Source organism: Talpa europaea (genome assembly GCF_964194135.1).
Source record: "Talpa europaea genome assembly, chromosome: 13".
Lineage (NCBI taxonomy): Eukaryota > Metazoa > Chordata > Mammalia > Eulipotyphla > Talpidae > Talpa > Talpa europaea.
Window position 1 is genome coordinate 36,306,867 of NC_140080.1, and position 22,874 is coordinate 36,329,740.

Below are 22,874 nucleotides of genomic sequence, written 5' to 3' on the forward strand. Positions count from 1 at the left end.
CCCAATAGTGCCGCACAGAGTAAAAAACAAAATGTACCATAATGTTTCCCTGTAATTTTAGCAAGGAATTGTTAAGCAATCACTGTTTTTAAGCAAGTTAGTCAATAAGATCTATTCTGTGTAGCATTTCTGGTCCTTTGCAATATATATAATCTCTCGATAGGTTAGTAGTGAAGCTCTCTCTACAGAAGTGTTCATGAATCTGTGATAGCTCCATTGGGGGTGGGGAGGGAAAGGTAAAGAAAGCTGATGGCTTATAAAACTACACTTAAAAATATGAGGTACTAATGTTATAAGCCTTCTTGCCTGTACGTCCTACTTGATTCTGTTCATTCAAAAATTATAGCTTTATTTTTGGCATAAACCAATACACCTTGAAACAAGTATAAAACATTTAGCATCACCATTAAACTCATGTGTACTCAAGTGCCAGGTTCTAGTGGGTGAGGAAGGGTGCCTTAAAGCTTGAGAATAATTTGGTATCTAAGGCAACAGTATCACAACATCACCGGTGATACTAAGTTACGTTTATGGGGAGAACTGGACTTGGAGGGAAATGACTGCCCCTGCAAAGGTCTCTGAGGCTGTGGAGGAAGCAGTCTGGTCAACTAAATACTGTCAAGGTGTTTTCAGAAGAAAAGGATGAAACTTCACATGACTCATCTGGATCCTTCCTAAGTATTTTAGTCAGCCAGACATTTCTTGCAGCGCACACACACCTACTTGAAATAAAGGTTCTATATATTCAACTGTAGCCTCATCTTAAAGCATAATGTTCCTATTAGGTTCTCTCTTTTCTGGGAAGGCTACCACCATTAACTGCTGTGGAGAAACTTTTTGAGTGTTCCCAGACCCAAAACATCATCTACCAAGTCATACCAAATCGGATATCCTATTTGGATTTTGGATAGCGGGGAGCAGACCAGGCAGACCAACTAAATACACTGCTGAGGGGAGCAGCGGGCGGCAGGAGAGGTCTGCCCTCCATGTGGGACCCTCGCCCGGTGGCCGGGGAGCAGCCAGGAATCAAACCAGCGCTGCAGAGGCTGCGGGCAGCTTCGCAGCCCAGCGCTCAACCGCTGCGCCACCGGGGAGGCCCAGAGTAGCTCTTGATAGATGCTAGTTTCCACCCTAGTGTTATTTTTTTATTGCCAACTATAAAACCCTTGAATATGGTTGCTTTTTAATACAGTGTTTTGAGAAACTGCAGCACTGATTGATCAGACGTGTTGTGTTCTGAAATGATTCTGTGAAAACGAGGATTTTGGTTTGCCTTGCGGTTTGAAGTCAGCAAACTCTGAAAGAAAACTGATCTTCGCTGTGCGTGTCGGAGCCTGCGGGAGGCCTGCGAGGATGAGGTACGCGAGCACCCACTCTGAGCTGGTGTTCCCTTTCGCGCCTCTCCCGCAGCTCTTGCTCTTCACTCCGCTAGCTCCCTGTGCTCGCCTTTCCTTTTGTCTTCTGGATCTCCAACTCATTTCTTCACCTCTCTCTCTCCTACGTCTCCTCCGCCCCTCTGCTCCTTCTCTGTGCTCTCCTCTCCGTCCTGCTTCTGTCTTACCCTCACCCACTTCTGTCCCCTCCCTCTCCTCTCTTCTGTGGGCTGCCCAGTCTCCTCTTCCTCCCCGGCTGTCTCTGTACCCGCCCCTCCACCTCGCGTCTGTCTCACCCTCCCCTCTTGGCTGGGTGTTGCTTGCTCTACTCTTCTCTCCCACCCGCCATCTCACCCTGGGTTCCGGTCATCTCTCCTCTCCCCCCATCTATCTGCTCTCTCTCCACTCCTCTAGGTCCCTTCTCTCCATTGTCCTCGCCTTTTCATCCTCACCCTCATCTTTTCTATCTCCTCTCCTCCCTCCACGCTGCCCCGTCTCTTCCTTGTGTCTCTCCCCTCTCTCCATCCATCTTCTTGATCTCCGCAGTCCTCTCTCCCCATCTCCTCCTGCGTGTGAGTGTACTTAGAGATCTCGTCTCCTCCCTTCCCTATAAATTTCCACTCTGTTCCTTCCCTCTCCTCGCTCCGTGTCTCTGCTCGCTCTCTGTTCTCTCCTGTCTGGCGTCGGCGTCTCACCCAGTCTCTCCTCTCCCCGTAGCTCCTTTCTCTCGTCTGTCTCCTCTTCGCTCTACTCTTCCCCTCACCCCCACTCTCTGCCTGAGGTGCTCCATCTGCCCCCCCCTTCTCCCCTCCTCGGATCTCTTTCCTGTCTCCCGTCCCCCTCGCATGTGTCTCTTCTGTCCCTCGGCACCTCTGCCTGCCCGCTCTGCTCTTCCATCTCGGTGTCCTCCTGGAGCTCTCCTCTAGCTTCTGTCTCTCTCTTCTCCTCCAACTCCCACTCTGGAGCTCGCCCTTGGATTTCCTTCGTCTCCTCTATGTCTTGTCTTCTCTCCGCCCGTGCGCTCTCTGGCCTCTGCTGCTGTAGGGACCACACGCTCCCTGTCTCCTCCAGCCGCTTGTCCATCACCTCCATCTCCTTCCCCTCTCCGAGCTCTGTCCCCTCTCTCCACACTGCGCTGCGCTGCGTGCTCTACTCTTCCCTCCCTCTCCTCTGCTCCTCTCCACGACGCCACCCCTCCCTCCTCAGTGAGTCCCGGCTTCTCTTTTTCTCCCTAACTTCCTCGTTCATCTCTCCGCTTTCACTTTCCTGTGTCCTCCCCCTTTGGCTTCTCGACCTCGCGCTCCTAATATGCTCGCTGGGGGAGCTCCGGGCCCTCTGCTCACCTCACCCTCCTCTTCCTGCTCTCTCCTCTCCGCTGCCCCTCGGGAGCCGTCCTGTCTGTCCGGAGAGCACGTGTCTCTCCAGTTCTCCTCTAACCCCCGCCTTACTTTCTCCCCGCGTCGTTTCTCCACTCGTCCCGCCCTCTGTCTCGCTCCTGGCTTACCCGCTCCTCTTCCTTCTCCTCCCGTGCGCCTCTGGCCGTCTTCTCGGTGACCTGGCCCTTTCCTACTCTTCGTCTGGCCTCTCCCTCCCTCTGTATCGCTGGACTCCGCTCTCCCCGTCATGTGTGTGTGCGCAGAGATCTTCCCCTCTCGTCTCTGCCCACCCTCTGCTCGCTCTCCTACGCCTCTCCTCTCCTCTCGCCGCATCTCTGCTCCATTCTCTCTCTCCCCCTCGACTTCTCATGTTCCTGCAGCTCTCGTCTTTATGCTCTGCTTGATGTACTCTGCAAGCCTCTCCCCGCTCTGTGCCTGAACGCTCCCTCCGCATCTTCCTCCCACCCACGAGCATCCCTCTCCTTACCGTCTCTTCTCACCCCTCCAGCATTACATCCTGAAGACCTAGAAATGGGGCTCGCTGCGCATTCAGAAGCCTCTACAGTGTTCCTGGGTCAACCACCATTCCATATTCGTGACTGAGAGTAGTCCAGAGGTTTTCGCTGTGAGCAAACTTATTTCTAAACATATTTATGTATTAATGAAAGTGAAATAAATGCCTAATGTATTTCGATGATTAGGATGGGAAAATGAAACTCAGTGAAAGCTGGGCAGACTTCTGGTATGTAAGAGAGTGAAGAACAACTATTGTTTTTTGTATCACAAAGAAATTATGTACAAGTTTACAGTTCCACAATGATAATCTCTGTAGCTTTTTGTAACCACCTCCACGGTGATGGGCGGCAATTATGTTATTGAACTCACTGCATAACCTATTGACACCGCGCCGAAGTCTAAGCCATCCAAGTGACATTTAGAAAACACTGGGGTACAATGTGTGTGTGTAAATAGGCTGAAGAAAAGACTAACACAAACACATTTTTTTCTTATTCACGTAATAGGAAGAAATGAGTACGCGAAGATGTGTTTTATACACACGCAATGGATACTACTCAGCTATTAAAAAACTGAACATTTGCCATTTTTGACAACATGGATGGAACTAGAGGGAAGTCAGTCAAAAGGAGAAAGACAAATACTGGATGGCTTCCTTCACATGTGGAATAAACAGACAAACCAAGGAACAGGCTCTTAAAATCTGACTGCAGGGCTAAGACCACCAGAAAAAGGGAGGGTGGGGAGGTGTGAACCTACAGCCCTAAAACCGTGTCATAAAGCAAGATCACCTCAATAAAAAACTTTTGTAAGAGAACTAGAAAACAGTGTGGTTTGGGCAAGTAAACGCTTCAGTCCACTCACAAATACATACACAAACCGCACTGGCACCAACAGTGCATTCCTGGTCTAGTGCCAGACACCGGGTTTCTTCATTCTTACCATGGCTCGCCTGGACGACGTTACTCTCCTATTGGAGATTAGCCTTTGAAAAATAGGTGCCCCTCCCTCCTCTCGTTCTGTTCCTTTGCAGTGTGCCATGCCCCATCTTACGACTGAGGGTAGACACTAACCGGAGAGTGAGCGCCTGGAAATCAGACCGCATGTTAGCACCAGTACTTGCCGGCTGAAAGGGCTATTACTTAGACTGAGCACAGAGGTTACTGTACCGCCACCTTCCTGGAACTGGCAATTTCAACTAAAGTGAATTCTAAACATTTTTTCAGAGACGTTTTTAAACGTTGATTATACAACTTCAATAGACAGGAACGCAATTCTTCCCTTGAGAAAACAAAACTAACAAAACTCAACCGTGCCTCCTTATTTCCCTCTATGGATGGTTAATAAAACATACGCTGTCAAAGTAAAATGTCAGAAAAATGTACATAAATACAGATGATACAGTAACATAAAACTATATTAAACAAGCACATCTGTACTTTAATGACTAAGCTTTTGTATCTCCTTGCTTGTAAAATTTTATTCAGGTATTTACCTTCCAGATTCATTCCAGCTTGAAGACATTTTCGATAGCGGCATGCTGGGCAGTTTTTTCTTCGAATTTTATCAATGATACAATCATTTCTTCCAGCACAAAGATAATTGTGTTGTCCTATATAGAAAATAAAAATTTACAGATCTTAAAGGATATTTTTATGGACATACCGTTTTCCTCCACCCTTAATAGGTTTTCACAAACTGAACACCCCCAAATAATCAACTCCCAGGTCAAAATGCAAAAGATGAACCCACAAACCCCATTATTGCCACTTTCTACTCACTACCCACCAAATGTGATCTCTTTCTTGATAAACTGTGCTTTAAATAGCTTTCTCTTATTAACAGTTAACTGTCTGTGATTAGTTTTATGACTTCTGACCTAATGTGAAGATAAAACAAAGAGGATACCTGTTTAAAAATATTTGCAAGACAACATGGATGGAGCTAGAGGGAAACTGATTTTCATTCAACATTTTACCACCATTTACAAATACTGTGTTCTTACGATTTTAAACAAAGTGAAGGGGATGCCGGCTGCTAGGCAGAACAACTCAAGTTTCCAGCCAAAAGCTATGTTACTGAGATGGAAGTGGAACCTCTGGCCTTTGTCAAGCCTTCAGATGTCTGTGGCCCCCACCAACAGTCCAACCTCGTGAGACTCCCAGGACTCCCCAGCTAGTAAGCGGTTCCCAAACACCTGACTCATGAATTCTAGGATGTGACAACTATTTTTTTTTTAAAGATGTATTTATTTATGCATACAAGAATGGGGGTACAGGCCAGAGGTGCTGGGAGGAGGGTAAGAGAATTCACCAGAGACAGAGTGGGGAACAGAACAGGTGGATCGACCGAAATACACTGCTGAGGGGAGCAGAGGGCGAGTCAGGAGAGGTCTGCTGCGCCACGTGGGTTGCTCCCTGGTGGTGGACTGAACTCCTGCTGCAGTGGCGGCAGTTAGCTTCATAAGTTGCATCTTAACCCCTTGCGCCACCAGGAAGGCCCTATTTGCTTTAAAGGCATTAATTTTGGGGGTAATTTGTGATGCAGCAATATATAACTAATTTAGTAGGGATAGTAAAGTTATTTTTATGTAATAAATTTAAGTTCTAAAAAGTAGTACACAAAAAATGTCAAGTAGAGCAGTGATGCATAAACATGCAAGATCATGAAAGTAGTGCAAGAAGTGGACAACACACAGGAAATGCCCTAGAGTTTTCTGCTCTGTGTATGTCTTGTTAGAAGTGTCTGAGAATTAAATGTGCTCTCAACAACAGTGTATACAGTGAACGGTATACCAGCAGGGTGCCATCTGTGAAGGTGAAAAATCTGTACCTACCTTTCTGGACTACAGCAAGGGTTTGAGACATTTGGAGAAAGGATCTACAATAGTGCCTCCCACATTGTACGCACTCCATAAATGTTAGCTATTAAATAATTTCCTTGTGATACTTTCATCTCAGTACCTAACTGGATTATAAACTTATCTGATGAAAAACCTTTTATCATTTACCTCTCAGTATACCAATGAGGTTTAGAGTCTGTCTGGAGATAGTTATGTCTGAATCTTCGCTTTCTCACTTAAATTTCCTGAGCTTCAGTCTCCCAGTCTATCAAATATGGGTCATTTAAGCATCTAACAAACTCACAGAACCATTACTTAAATGGCATGACATACATAAAAAAGTTGGTACACGATGAATTAAGGGTGCCTATCTCCATCATGACCCTCCAAATGTGAACTTTCATGTCAAGTGAATGTAAGAAAAAGGAACCAGGAAGAAAGTGGGGAGAAGAGGTCACTGAACTGGTGTACATCAAAAGAAATGGAGCTACCCAAAATTCTTTCCTGTATGCGGAGAAGTAACTGCCAGAATGTTGGGGGAAAAAAATTAAAATTATACACCCTTGACCTAAGTGGTATGGGCAATAAATAAGGCAAACATCTGCAGATGTCCTAAAAAACAATTCTGTTTGGGATAATTCCTAAGCGATTTTAAAAACAGAGTGCCAAGTGCATCATACAAACCATACAGTAGCTAGTAGTTATTTAAGAAAGTACTGCATAATATTATCTGGACTTTCATCTAGATGGGAAAAGTAGAACTGCTATGAATCAGGTTATCAAAGGACAATAGATTTTTTGAGCTAGAAAGGACCTCGGAACATTAAAATCCAAATAAAGGAGGAAACAGCAAAGAGACTTACTTGAAACAGTCCATATTTAAAGCTTTTCTCATTAATCATGTAAAAAGAAGTATAAGAATTTAATATTAAAGCAGGGTTTAAGCTCAAAGGGCATATGGCTTATAAGTGAAGTCATACTTGGGAGCATTTTGTTCTCATTTTTACATTGCATTTGGATGCTTTTAGGTAGGGCGGGCATGCATTTTCTACTTATCAGTGCTGCCATCTTGCCTCTTGTGGCATTGTATGTTTGGCAGAATGGAAACACACATAGAATCTGTAGGCATTTAAATTTATAACCCTCTTTTAAAGAATAATTTTAGTTCAAATGGAGAGTGAAAAATGTTTTTTAAATGCCCATATTTAAGGCTACACTGTCTCATTCTGAATTTCACTTTCAAAAATGAATGTGTCGGTAATGTATAGCAATGTCATATTATTGCTATTATCATTGCATTTATATCATAGAAATAACTGTTTAAGAAAATGCTGACTATGAAAGTCAAGTGAGGACGAGAGGCTTACTTCTCTTGAAGTTACATCTATCCTGTTACAATGGGGGTGGGCTTTACTTACGACTGCCTAGTTGGGAGCTACTACACTCCTCAAAGTCGGCAGCCCTGTGCTCGGTGTTTGCTACAGAGTAAGAAGTCATCACAACAAAGAAAATGACTCATCTAACTTAAGGATATGCAAACACAACTACAACCAAAGAGTAATAATCCTCTCTGTGAGTGAAGAGATTATACTATGAATGAATAATTATACTTCTTTAAAAATTAATCAGTTTTAGATAATTCATTCAGTTCACAGTGCCTTCACGGTGATTTACAAATAAGTAAACTGCATAATGATTTCTTCCAAGAGGATTCACTGGTAATATCAGAAAATTTTACAGTGACTTCCGGTAATAATTTGCTATGGAATGAATTTCTCCTTTAAGAAGAGGATCCTTCTTCCCTTGTCAGAAGGCTGAATCCCTAACAAGGGTGAAGTTTCTATCAATATAATATTAAAATAGAGTGCCTTCTCCAAAATACCTTCTTTCCTGACGCCCTCAGGCAATTTATTTACCACTTGTTCCTTTGTATTATAACCTCTGTACCTTCTCATTATCTTGTACTTCAGGAGTGGGGGGCAGGTATCAGGACTAAAGTCATATTTTATACAACTCATCACAATCTCTGGGGCAAAAGGAGGAAAAAAACCAAACACTAATGAAATTATCTCCCCCTTCTCCATCTCATTGTCACTCATTTCTCCACACTAGACTACAGGGTGGCTTTAAGATCAGCTTATGGGAATTAAAGCTCATGATTCTAATACAAAGAGCATTATGTTACCACTCAAACTTAACATTTCATTTGACAAAAGTAGCACTTTCTTAGACCAAACTTTTCCTGTTTTATTCTAGTTCTACTTGTTACTTTTTTAGTATCTTTTTAAAATCTCTTTTTCACTCACTGGAGGAGCCAGGAGTCGCTCTCTTCTCCCGGCTTTACTGACTTCTAGCCCTGCACGTAAGTAGGAACCAAATAGAGAAAAATAAAACTCTTCAAAATACACACTACCTTCCACTGCTCGTTTGAAGAATACTTTGCAGCTTCCACAAGTCAGTACCCCATAATGACATCCCGAAGCTTCGTCAGAGCACACAAGGCAGAGTTTGGGAGGTGGTCCTGTTGCTGCTGAGGAGCTGGATGGAGGGGAGTTTACGTCTGGTCTCATTCCAGGGCTAAAGAAGAAAGCAAGCAGCATTAGGATCATAACATCATGGCTGTGGGAGAAACATACGCTATGGTTCTGCCCATCTTCTCAATCTACAGTGAGCATGTGCACACTGAACTGTGGCTTTAAGAACTCATAGGCATTAAAATATCCTATTAAAATATATTCAAGAGATATTCTTTTTACAAAATAAGAGTGAGGTAATTTCTTCAGAGGTGTTCCTAAAAAGAATGGTGAAACTGGGCCTCCCCTGGTGTCGCAGGCGGTGGAGCGCCGCACCGTGAAGCTGTTTGCAGCCTCTGCAGCGCTGGTTCGATCCTGGCTGGCTGGCGAGGGTCCCACATGGCACGGCAGACCTCTCCTGCAGTGCCCCCTGCTCCCCTCAGCAGTGTATTTCTTCGGTCTGCCTGTTCTGTTCCCCGCTCTGGCTCTGGTGAATCCTCTTACCCTCCCGCGCTTCTGACTGTGCCCAGTGCTTGTATGGATAAATAAACAAATCTTACCAAAAAAAAAAAAAAGAATGGTGAAACTGTGGCTCACTTAGAATTTATAATTTTTAGTTGCTTGGGATTTATATTTATAATCACATTTATCAACCTAAGTCCACATACACTAGCAATACATCATCTATAAGAGTACCAGTGGATGGGTTCTGTTAGTTGTGTAAGTGCCACCATGATCAAGACCTAGTACGTGTCCAATCACTCCACAAAGATGCCGCCTATCTCAAAATTGTTTAGGATATCAATTTTTACCCCTTTTTTAAGATCTTATACAGACATCTTGCTAAATTCAATCATGAAATCTCATTACAATTCTACCCCTGCCCTCTACTGGAGTTAGAATATTTTATAATCTTGGCGTTTGGGCCTTCATATCTCATTCCCAATATCATGCTAGCTTAAACTTCAGGGTGGTTTTTTTTTTTTTTTTTTTTTTTTTTTTGCTTTGAAAAGACTTGCCCATAAACTTTCCTTTTGATGCCCCTCTTACTTGGCTTACAGTAAGACTGGAAAAAGTATTAATCTTACAACAGTAGGACCATTCTGTCATTCCTCCTAAATGGGTATTCCCCTCATACTGAGAAAGAGACGGAGGATGGGATCTTCTTTCCCTACTAGATTTTTTCATTTGCAGACTTCTCACCACAAGTGCTGGTCTATGATTTGCTAGTGCATAAAAACCAATATTCTCCCAAATAGTTATGAAAACTTTCAAACTCAGAAAAGTTGAACGAGCCACCAGCCCCCACCCAGACCAGCAGGGACCTCATAACCTTCTGTGAGACCTCACCAGCTCCTGACGGGGCTAGTGAGACCCTGGACCTGCATCAAGGCTAGTGCCAGAATGGCCAGAGACCGTGTGACCTGTGAGATGTGGTCAGTACCCACCCAAACCTGCAGAGACCATGCAACTTGCTGTGACAGCCCACCAGTGTCTGCCCAGACTGTTGAGACCCAGGACCTGCGTTTAGAAGGGTGCCAGACTGGCCAGAGAACTCACAACCTTTGTATACCTCAAAACCTCCCATTAGACCCAATCAGTGCCTGCGCAGACCAGCAGAAGCCTATGACTTTTTACAGAGCCCCAATAGACCTACAAAGGCCATGTAACTGCTCACAAGATCCCCACCAGTACCTGCACATACTGGTGAGATCCTGGACCCACACCAGGGAGTCAGCCAACCTCCTGTGAGGCCCTGTCAGTGGCTCTCCCAGATAGCTGAGAACCCTGGCCGGTGAGGGAGAAGGAGACAGGCCTAGAGGAAACCCCACATTCAGCAACTGAGTTCCAAAGCTAAAAAAACCCAAAAAAATGGCAACATGAGTCCTTAAGCAAATGTTACAACACAGAGAGAGAACAATCCCCAGAATCCCAATTCATAGATATGGAAGTTATGTTCTACCTATCAGATACAGAGTTTAGAATTACAATGAATAAATTCAAGAAATGGAAGGAAACGCAGAAAAACAAAGAAAATGTACTTAGCAAGGTAATCAATGAGCTGAAGACATAAAATGAAACTCTAAATAAGACAAAAATGAAGTTTAAGGTTTTCAAAAGAAAAAAAAATACAGGAGGTGAAAAATTCAGGAGAAAGTTGCAGAAGTAGAATGAAGAAACACTCCAAGAACTATCAACTCCATGAGAAAAGGGAACTTAAGAATAATGGTAATACCAGAGGGGGAAGAAAGAGTGAAAAGAACAGAAAATGTGTTTAAAGTAATTAATGGAGAAAACTTCCTGAACCTAGAGAAAGAAAGAAATGTACAAATCCAGGGAGTCTACACAAGAACACTTACATACCTGGATAAAACAAGATCAACACAAAGACATACAGTAGTGAAAGTTCCAAAAATCAGGGTGAAAAAAAGAATACTGAAGGCTGGCAAGGGGGAAGAAGCAGGTAATTTATAAAGTTACCCTAATTAGGCTAACATCAGACTTCTTTGAAGAAACACTATTAGCAGGGGGAGAATGTAGTGATGTGTTACAAAAATTTGAAGATAAATACTACCAGCCAAGAAACCTCTATCCTGTTAAGACTCCCTTCAGCTTCGAGAGAGAAATAAAGGCCTGGTCAGTATAGAGAAACTCAAGGAGTTTGCAAACACTAAACCATCCCTCCAAGAAACATTTAAAGGAGCCTACACATTTGAAACTGAAAACAGGAACACACTAAAAGAACTAAATAAGGAAACAGATTAATCCAAAAAAATTAAGAATAAAATGGCAGCAACAGACTATCACCTATGAATAATCACTGTAAATGAACTGAACTCACCAATTAAATAGCTAGTTGAATCAGAAAACAGAATCCAACCTTTTGCTATTTCCAGGAAATACACCTAAACTCCAAAGACATAGGCTCAAAAGTAAAGGGTTGGAAAACAATCATACAAGCAAATGGGACTCTAAAGAAGGCAGGGGCGGCCATATTTACATCAGACAAATAGATTTCTAATTAAAAAAGGTAACAAGAGACAGGAAAGGTCACTATAAATGATAAAGGGACCAACACATTAAGATGATCTAATATTCATTAACATAGGCACCAAGTGAAGGATCACCAGAATACATTGGGCAACTACTGTCAACTCTGAAAACATTAAAAACCACATTTGTGGCAGAAGACTTCAACACCCCACTTTCACTTTTTTTGAACAGATCAACTAGGCAGAAAATAAACAGGGCTACAATATCCTTAAATAGAGAGTTAGACCCCAGGGACCTCACAGACATACAGAGGGCACTGCACCTCCAAAAACCAGAATACGTCTTTTTCTCAAGCATACATGGGGCATTCTCTAGACCACATTCTGAAACACAAAACAAATGTCAATACTTTCACGAAGATTGAGAACTTACTCATCTTCTTAGACCTATATAAAGATAGCAAGCTAGAAGTCAACTGTCAGAAGAAAGTAGGAAAATCTTCTAATACATGGACACTGAAAAACACACTACTGAAAGACTACTGGGATAATGAAAAAAAATCAAAGAAGAAATTAAAAATACCTCAAATGAAAACCAGAACATAATCATCCAAAACTTAAGGGACACAGCAAAAGCAGTACTAAGAAGGAAATACATAGCAGTTCAGGCCCCATGAAGACAGTGGAGCTCAAAAAACAAAACAAAACAAAAAACCAACAAACACCTCTCTCAACTTTAAGAATTAGAAAAAACAAATGCAAAGTCAGTAGAAGAACAGACATAAAAAATAATCCAAACTGAAGTAAATGATATAGAAATTAGTAAGTCTAAAATAACAATGAAACCAAAAGCTGGTTCTTTGCGGGGTGGGGGGAAAAGACCAACCCCTAAAAGGCTCACCAAGTAAATAAGGGAGAAATCTCAAATAGAATCAAAATTGAAAGTGGAGAAATCACAGATGAACCAGAAAATTCAGAGGATAATTAGAGACTACTAAGAACATCTATATGCTAACAAATTAAATAACCTAAAAGAGATGGAAAAATTCTTATGATTATACAATCATCTGAGACTGAATAGGGGAGGAACAGAAACTCTGAACAAATCAATCACAAGCAAGGAAACTAGAACATTAATTAATACTCCGACCCCCCGAAGAGAGTCCAAGACCATATGGCTTCAAAAGTAAATTCCTCCAAAACTCCAAAGATGAACTAATGTCTATCTTGGCCAAACTCTTCCAAAAAACTGAAAAAGAAGAATATTTAGAAATACTATTTATGAGGCTAATATTACTCTTATACCAAAACCAACACACAAAAAATTACAGACCAATTTCTCTAATGAGCAGATGCAAAAATCCTTAATAAAATTCTAGCAAACCAAATCTAACAATGCATTAAAAGAATCATATGTTATGACCAAGTGAGAGCCATACCAGGAACACAAGGATGGTTCAACATCCAATAATCAATCAACACAATTCATCACATCAATAAAAAGATTAAAAAAAGAAGAAAGATTTAAACACTGTATGATCATAGCAAGTAGATCTATTTGGTAAGACCAGCATCTATCTATGTTGAAAACTCTCGAAAAATGGGGTTAATGGAACATGACATAATAGAAACCATGTATGACAAATCTATAACTAATATGCTCAGTGGTAAAAACCTGAAAGCTCTTCCACTAAGATCTGGTACAAGACAAGGATGTCCACTGTCACCATTGCTGTTCAACATGGAAGTTCTAGCTAGAGAAATTAGACTGGGAAAGACATAAAAGGGATCCAAATTGGGAAAGAAGTAAAGCTATCATTATTTGCAGATGACATACATATACAATGCTCAAGACTCCATGGAAAAACTAATTGAAACAGTTAAGCAAAGTGAAGAAATTAAGAGAGAAAACTAAGACATTGTTGAAAGAAACAGAACATGACACAAAGAAATGGAAAAATATTCCCATGCTCAGCAATCCCAATAAAAAAAAATCAATGGTGTATTTCAAAGAACTAGGGCAAATACTAATGAAACTCATACAAATCACAAAAGACCTTGAATACCGAAAGCAATCTTGATGAAGAAAGAGAATGGAAATATCACACTTCCAGGCCCCAAGCTGTATTATTATGCTGTAGTAACTAGAACAGCCTGGTACTGGAACAAAAACAGACACACAGACCATGGAACAGAACTGAGAGCCCATAAATAAACCCACATATAGATGAACAGTTAATATATGACAAAGGAGCCAAAAACATACACTGGAACAGTGATAGCCTTTTCAATAAATGTTGGAAAAAGTGGACGGCTGTTTGCAAAAGAATGAAACTAGGCCATGATCTCATATAATACACCCAAATCAACTCAAAATAGATGTAAAACCTGAAACCACAAAATACACAGAAGAAAACATAGGCAAAACATTTCATGACATAAGTTTCAGTGATGCCTTCAGGGATCCATCCCAATAGCAAGGAAACCAAAAAAGAACATGAATAGCTGGAACTACATGAAACTAAAAAGATGCTGTACAATGAAAGAAACCATAACTAACATGAAGACACTCTATTGAGTGGGAGAAAATATTTGCACATCATACATCTGATAAAGAACTGATATCACAAATACACAAAAAATTCATAAAACAACACAAAGACAACCCAACTGAAAAAATGAGCTAAATAACTAAACTGACACTTCTCTAAGACATACAGACTGAAAACAGGCACATGAAAAAATGCTCACAATCACTTATTAGAGAAATGTAAGTTAAGACCACAGTGAGGTACAACATCTCACACTAGTGAGAGTGGCCCATTTCAAAAAGACCAGAAATAACAAGTGTCGTTAAGAATATGGAGAAAAGGGAACCCTCCTACACTGCTGGTGTAGAATGCAGACTGATCCAGTCCTTACAAAAAGCAGTATGAAGTGACTCAAAACATTAAACATTCAACCCAGTAATTCCACTCCTAGGCATCTACCCCTCCAAAAAAAAAATTAAAAACACTTTCAAAAGGAAACTTACACTTCCATGTTTATTGCAGCACTATTTTCTACAGCTAGATTATGGAAACAACTAAGAAGATGTGGTATACAGCACACTGGAATACTACTCAGCAATCAAAACAGATAAACTCATGCGATTTGCAGCAATATGGAGGGAACCTGAGGGATAATGCTAAGTGAAATAAGTCAGAAGGAGAAAGATGAATACTGGATGGTATCACTAATATGTGGAATATAAAGTAATTAAATTAAAAGTCAGATAAGACAATCTTATAAACTAATCCTTGATAAGTGACTTTTGAACAAAAGCATCCAGAGAGGGCGGGATGGAGAAGAGGTACAAACAAAGAGGGAAGGAAACAGAATGGTCTCTGGTGGTGAAATATGGTGATAATACCCAATAGGAGAGCCCCAGTACTACCTTAATAAAAAAATAAAGAAAAACAAAAATAATGGACTATGATGGAAAACTATGGATGCTTTGGTGGTGGGAGAGCTATAGTGACCACACCTGAAACTTCCTAAATTGTCAAAATATTATGTAAAACAATGCTACTTCATTAAAAAATAAAATAAAAACTGAGTAATATTTCAATTTAAAAAAAATTGAAACACCTGTATAATGGGCACATACCTTTTACCTACATTCACCAGTTCTTTGCACTTTACCACATTTGCTCATATATTTTTTATAGGTGAATGAACACTTCATAATGCTGGAGAACAATTAATAAAACACTTAACAATACATGGTTTCCTGTATAGCATCCTAAGGAATTTTCATCTGAGACTCTAGCTTTACAACCAAAACTAAACTATGTAGCCAAAGTGTTTCTAATTAAAGACTTCTCATTCCTTCTTTGGTTATATGTTCTTCAAAACCACAGATGTTAGCAATCTGTTGATTCTGAATAATCGAGGTATTAAAGTGTGTTATTTATCACCTATATAAGAAAAGTTCATAAAGCTATCATTACCACTTCCTAAAACTTTCTTAATCTGCCTATTCTCTAAAAATGATAGCATTAAGGAATAAAAGTAGGGTTGGGTGTTACCTCTTTGTCATCCCTCATCACCGCATGTTTTTGTTTATTTCAGGCAGTGAGTACTAAATCTCAATTGTAAACATGCTTAAACTAATTCACAGAGCAATCGAACTTAAGAAGTTGCTTTGGTTATCACATGGCTAGAAATTATATTTGTTAAGTAGCTTACCGGTTGTTCTATTGTAGGAATGTTAAAATTTATAAAATGACAACTCCTTTTATAAACATCACTTTAAGTAGGCCAACAGATGCAAGCTCGTCTACACTCGAAGCTTACTACACCTTGCCACCCTCTGCTTATTTAAGAGGCCCAGTCAACAGGACAGTGTTCACCACCCCATTTCTGGGAATAGGCCCCAAGGTTTCACATTGTTCCCTGAACACCATCAAGAAGATTTTCTGGATGCTTCCTTCCTTATCACAAGGCATTGATTCTCTGCTAGATTTGGGAGACTGGGCTAAGTACATATTGAAAGCCTGCCAGGGAAGAGAATAACCTGAAATGACTCTGCTGTAGGTCTGGCACACACTACCCTTGATTAATGGAAACTTGGGACTAATGGAGAGGAGCTATTCTGTGCCAGCTTCATGGAGAAGTAGGGAGGTTTTGGAGTGAGTGAACAGAGCAGTGTGTTAGGGAAGCAAAAACTTCCTTGGCTTCTGTTCAAAAGATGCTCCTATTCCTGCTCAGCCAATCTCTGTCATCTGACATCTATTTTTAGGGACCAACCAGTTGTTTGCATATTTAGTTGCTGGAAAATGAGTGTAATAAAGATTTGAAAGGTTAATCCTGTAATGTCTCCTCAGACAATTAAACATACATTTATAAACATTTACATATGTTACGTATTTTAAACTTTTAAATAGGATATGCTGTAATATTTCTGAGTTTTAAACTTTCATGACTACAATCTCACTTATCATCTCAACAACACTGAAAAGGCTGTCATCACCCATAGATGAGGTCACACAGTAGTAAGAGGTTTATTAGGGAGCCTATCTGTGGTCAAACTGACATGTTTCAGATCCCAGCTCTACCACTTAAAAGCTTTGGTGACACTGGGAAGGAATGTAGTATTTAGAGCCTCCATTTCCTCATCAGTAAACTTAGAAGGACATCATTTGCCTGTGTTGTTAAAACAATAGAAAACAGAAAGTTTCACACATCGAGAAGACACTCAATAGATGGTCATTCTTTTCCTTTCCAGGAAATCTGAATATTTTATGAAAAGCATGTATTAGTGGGAAGTGGCAATATTGTTTAAAACATAGTATTCCCAAATTCTCACTTATATTATTAGCACATACACAAAATATGCTCAGGTCACTCACTTGTGAGCTATAGATGACAAAAGAGAAAGTTAAACTTAATGAACAAATAGACTAACAGGACTGTATGTAAGAATCTGAAACTTAAGTCAGGCTTTTGGCATTCCTTCAGGTCCTCATTCATTCTAGGCTACATCAGATAAGAACTGAGTACATGGAAAGCTGCCATGTATACCACACACATAAGTGGAAAAAAATCTGCTTTTGCCACATAAATGCGAGAATAGAAATGGCTTATAAAGAACATTGAGAAAAATGGATAAATGCAAAATGATATTCAATTGCAAAAGTGACCCCTATGATACTGCTAAAAGGCTAGGGTGCCACAAAATGGCTAGAATTCAAAGGGAAACCATAAGGAATCACCACCTTTAAATAAGGATGCATAGCAAAGCAAAAGGCACAGCATAATTAAAGTACATATTACAGCGCCTTTGAATGGAAAAGCTAAAATGTCCAGGTCTTGCTCAGTGTGTATTTACAGTTGTGCCAAACATTCTGAAGATGCTAAGAGGGTCTATTATAAATACACTATATCGTAAAGAGTCATAGGAACAAAATGCCTTGTTCCAGTTGAATTCCTGAACGCTATTTCCCACTCACAATCTCACAAGTCATTTCTGAGATTATCTGGTTTACATCAGAGATATGCTTTTGTTTTTGTTTTTTAATGCAAAAAGCTAAGTTTTTCTACTTAATTCTCTTGTAACAAAAGCCACAATGAATTAATGGAGTATCGTGGATAGACAGTAATGGCTGGAGTATGGAAGTACACAGAATATGCAGAGAAATTACAGCCTTTTATTTAGCAGACACTTCCTGCACCTGAATGTCAGACATTGTGACGACACACAGGTCAGATCCCATATACAAGTCATACCATGCATGAAATGCATTACTGAAATGATTATGAATCTTAATTAGGTTTGAGTAACAGAGTATTTTTTAGCCAACTCTCGTGACATTGTATTACTAGGAAGAGAAATGACAAATATATGGACAAATCCGAGATCCAGTGCTCCAGTGCTCCAAATACACTTGGTGAGCACTGGTCAATATCTGTATCTCCTCAACCTCCAGGAATTTTTTCTCCCTCCCCAAACTCTACCTTTCCTTCTGGAGGATCCCAAAGAAAGAAAAGTGCTACAGTCTTGTGAACCAGAAGCTTAAGTTAATTTTAGATTTTTTTTCCCCCAGCACTACACCCAGATTTGACAATTAATGTTTTTAAAGGATTAGTATTGCAATGTGGAATCTGAAATTATATAGGTGAACACTTTAAACTCTGTAACATTAAAATCTATTGCTCTATCTTGATCTTTGAATGGCTCTTTTATCCATTACCAATTTTGTACTCTCAAACATTACTCATTTGGAAAATACTGGTTCACTGAGTTATACAGATCTTCCAAATGTTGACACGGTTGATTATACAATGAGAGTCACACTTGACAGGCTCACCGTGGCAGACACAAATCTTTCAAAATTCTAATTTTTTTAAATCTCTAATTTTTATCAATTGGCAACAACTACTCTCAGTTTTCCTTAAAGTAGTAAGCTCACTTCAACTAGTTTTGAGAATACATCTACTAAATACCCAAAGTTGAAAACCAGAGACGGTTTCATGGTATTCCATGAAAAAGGAGGCTTGTCCAGCTCACAAATTAAACAGTATTATGTATGCCTTTCTTTGAGATAATCATTAAATGGTATCTGTGGCATAAGTACTTTTTGCTGCTTCCCATTTTGTCACACGGATAGAAATTTACAAGACATGTATATTCAAGAGTGGGGATTTAGAAAAATTAATATTTTGGTTTCTTAGGGATATTCTGAAGTGGGAATGACTTTCTCCTTTAGCTGTGAGTACATGGGAAGTGAATACAGTGTATAATCGATGCTAAGATGCCAACAGTTTTTTTCCTCCTCATTGTTTTTGTCCCATCAGTACAAAAGTCAACACAATGAACAAAGCAAGTACTGTCTCTGTATCACCATGAAAATAGTTCTGAAAGGGTCCTGGGGACAACCAGGGGATATGACTACATTTTCAGAATTGCTGTTATAAAGAAAACTGAGAAAGACGATTCTCCAAAGATTTGCAAATGGCCAACAGGTACATGAAAAAAAATGTCCAACATCACTTATTATCAGGGAAATGCAAATTAAAACCACAATGAGATACCACCTCAAACTTGTGAGAACAGCCCATATTTAAAAAAACCAGAAACAACAAATGCTAGTGAGGATGTGGTAAAAAAAGAAACCCTCTTACACTGCTGGTGTAATGCAAACTGGTTCAGCCACTATGAAAAGCTGTGTGGAGGTTGCGCAAAACACTGAAAATGGATCTAACATATGACCCAGCGATTTCATTTCTTGGAATTTACCCAAAAGACTAAAAAACACTAATTGGAAAGGAAACCTGCACTCATGTTTATTGCAACACTATTGAGAATAGGTAAGCTATGGAAACAACACAAATGCCCCCAAACAGATGAATGCATCAAGAAGATGTAGTATATATACACAGTGGAATACTACACAATGATCAAAAAAGAAATTCATGTCATTTGCGGCAACATGGATGGAAGCGAAGAGAAACAAATCAAAAGAAACAAGTGAAACAAATCAAAAGAAAAGACAAATATCAGATGGTTTTTATATATGGAATATAGAGAACTCAAACAACGTGTGTGTGGTGGGGGGAGGGAAGAAAGCAAAACTTGCAAGCTGACCACAGACCTGAGGCCTACACCAGGGGAAGGCACAGGGAAGGCCTACAGCAGGGGAAGGAAGCTCACATGGGTCTGTGGTGATGGATCATAGGTGCTATAGTGGTAGGATAACTATGGGGACCACACTGGAAGGGAAATCAAATACTATCCAAAAACTAACAAAGATGTAAGAAAACATTTAAAAATACATGAAAAAAAAATAGTTGTATTTTCAAACAAAGCATGATTTCACTCATATGTGGTACATTGAGAAACCAAATGAATGAATAAAACAAACTTAGACTGTAAGACCAATTTAGTGGTTATCAAAAAAAGGGGGTGTGTGTAAACTGTGTAAAGGGGGTCAATTACATACTGAAAGATGGATTTATAATAATACACATCTGAAACATACAGCAATGTTACTTAAGCAAAATTTCTAAATATTATAAAATAAACTGACTCTCATAAAGGCTAGAAATCATAAACTAACTCACAGTGTACTAGTCTGGTGACCTTTTAATCTCTCTGAATTTCAACTGTCTTGTTTCTTCTAAATGGGAACAATACTGTACCTGGCAACACAGTTGGAGATTTCCCCCAAAGAGAAAGGAATAGAGAGCATCAAGTATTTCAAACCCAATGGCATGGTTGTAAAGTTTAAACTTCATTTTAAGTGAATGTAGTTAAATTTATAGTAAAATGCAAGAAACCCACTTAAACTAAAGTTAAAAAGGACGTTATTGCCTCAGAACAAACATTAATTAACATGAAGGGAATTAAAGCTGGAAATAAAGCTGCTACAACTGGATTAACTTTAACTATAAATGGAATTACATGTATTCTCACTGGGGTTACCAGTTTTTGTTCAAATACCATAAAGCAGTGGTTCTTAACTGGGAGCAGCTTTGCCCCCCAGGAGACATCTGGCCATGTCCGAAGGCATTTCTGATTGTCCCAACTGGGGAACTGCTATAGCTGTCTAGTGAGAAGAAAAGGTCCTGCCAACTATCCCACAGTGCACAGGATAGCCCCTCCCTCCCAAACAAAGAATTATCCAGCGGCAAGTGTCAAGAGGTTAAGAAACCCTTGCCATAAAGCCTTAACATCAAATGTAGAAAAAAAGAGAAAACTTAATAGGGACCAGAAATACATTTTAAAAACTTCTAAACTATCTTTTTGTTTTAAATTTGTTTTGTTTCCTTATTTTTTAAAATTGAGGTTAACACTGTCTGTGATTCCGAGGCAGCTCTAAAAAATACTTTGACTCAACACAAGTCCAAAAAGAGACTGAAAACAGACTCGAGGCCAGGGACTATACAGATCAAGTAATTGGCTTGAGTCAGTATTTACTTTTATTTTTTCCCTCTGACCTTAAAAGGTGGTTTTACATATTAAAGTGACATGCAATTTTCTTACCTTTCATCAGGAAAAATGTAAATATTCAGCAGCACAGATGATTCTATTTTTCTGACCAGTTATCCCTCCATCAGCTAAAGGATTACTGATTTGTTTGCTAACAAGCTATGGAATAGTTTTCAAATTAAATAGAAAACTACTGGGGGGGGGGGAGGAAAGGCTTTCACATTATTTCCATTAAATGGTTTTAGCTGGATGCACTTACCTTACTTAGCAAGACAAAGAAGAGACTGCATTTTGCAATTGTCCTATAGGTTTTTAACTTAGGTATATATTAAAATTGTCCTTTCAAATTATATATCATTTATACTCATTCATCTTAGGGAGGAGGGTTAGAACAACAAAATCATTTTACTGTAATATAAACATTTTCAGTATATTTGTGGAGAAGATGTCTTTTTCAAATCTCTAAGTCACCAATGGCCTGTCACTAATACCTCTGGGCTTAAGTTCCTTATTTGTAAAAAGGAAAAAAAAAAAAAAAAGAAGAAGAAGCAATAAACTCCAAGAAGCTGCACATCTCAAGGTGGGGTCTGGGCTAGAGGTAGGGAAGAATATACTCTGATCTGCGAAAGACCTTGATCCGGATCTGCTTATTTATCTGCTTATTTATCTATTTACTTCTTCCTTCAAGTCCAATCTAACATGTATCAGAAGAAATATTGCCTTTCTTTCCATTGGAAGGATCAGTTCTTAGTCTGATCGTTGCCTGAGGAAACTGAGTTCCTAACATCTGTGTCATCTCTCTCTCTTCAAACCAAGAGTCAAAGTAGGATGAGGACTGCAGACCCCAAGCGCTTTCTCAGGCATGTCCTCAGTTCTGTTCGCTCAGGCCTGCGTTAGCATTAAGTGACAAGGATTTTAAGGATGTGGCAAACAGAATGCTAAGACCAAGAGTGAGCAGCAAGAAAAATGAGGGAAAACTTTTTCATTACATAGTTATTTCTAAAATGAAGCCTGATTTTGTTTCCATCTGCTGTTTCCTCCGAGAGAATACATGTGAATGTGACATCTTCAAAGAAGGTAAGAATAGGTCTGAGACAATGGTACAATTACTCTTTTTCTAACCAGATAGCTAATTATATGTCCAGGGTTGAAACTGATTGCTGAGGAAGTTTTTTTCTTTTGAGCTTGCATCTACCCTGTGATTAGATTTTTAGGTCTTTTATTACTTGATTTTTCTCTCATATACCAATGGATTTGTGGTTTTACTAGACTTTATAGGGATTAGGGTGGCACTATCTGCTCATTTTTTTTATTAAGCAGGTTCAACTATGGTGCTATTTAGTAGGTGCCTTCAGCAGCAGGTCTAATAGCTAAATACTATTGTGATTAGATAATTTATAATCACATTGTAAGCTTGAATTTGGGCTTTTACTCACAACTTTTGTATTTTGTACATTTGGATCCTCTTTGGTGTCAGTCATTATGTCTACTTTGTAGATTTCATCCATTATGGTCTATTTTGGGTTTGCAGTTTAATTTACAATTACGTCATTATGTTGATGTTTTGTACTTCATTTTAGCTTTAAGTAAATCATACCATTTTTGAATTCTGGAGCTTTGGACATTTACTATCATTTATAACTGCTGAGAAATACTTGACTAAAGAGTTTTTAAAAGACTATGAGTCATCAAGTAGATAGTCATATGGAAAAGTTAACATAAAAAAATAATTTGTTTTGGGCCTCCCCAATGGCGCAGCAGTTGAGTGCTGGGTTGCGAAGCTGCCTGC

General features: G+C 39.7%; 1 protein-coding gene across 2 annotated transcripts in view; it reads right to left on the minus strand.

The window, feature by feature from the left end:
- The window catches only part of NR3C1 (nuclear receptor subfamily 3 group C member 1), a gene marked incomplete at its 5' end in the record, with an annotated part of 106,289 nt that overhangs the window by 14,088 nt on the left and 69,327 nt on the right, over positions 1-22,874 (minus strand). Inside the window, 2 exons of one of the 2 annotated variants that reach the window (XM_084252294.1) lie at positions 4,761-4,877; positions 8,518-8,684. In XM_084252294.1, the coding sequence (XP_084108420.1) occupies positions 4,761-4,877; positions 8,518-8,684 (284 nt within the window). The remainder of the gene's footprint in view (positions 1-4,760; positions 4,878-8,517; positions 8,685-22,874) is intronic. The other variant, XM_084252295.1, reaches the window with a different exon arrangement.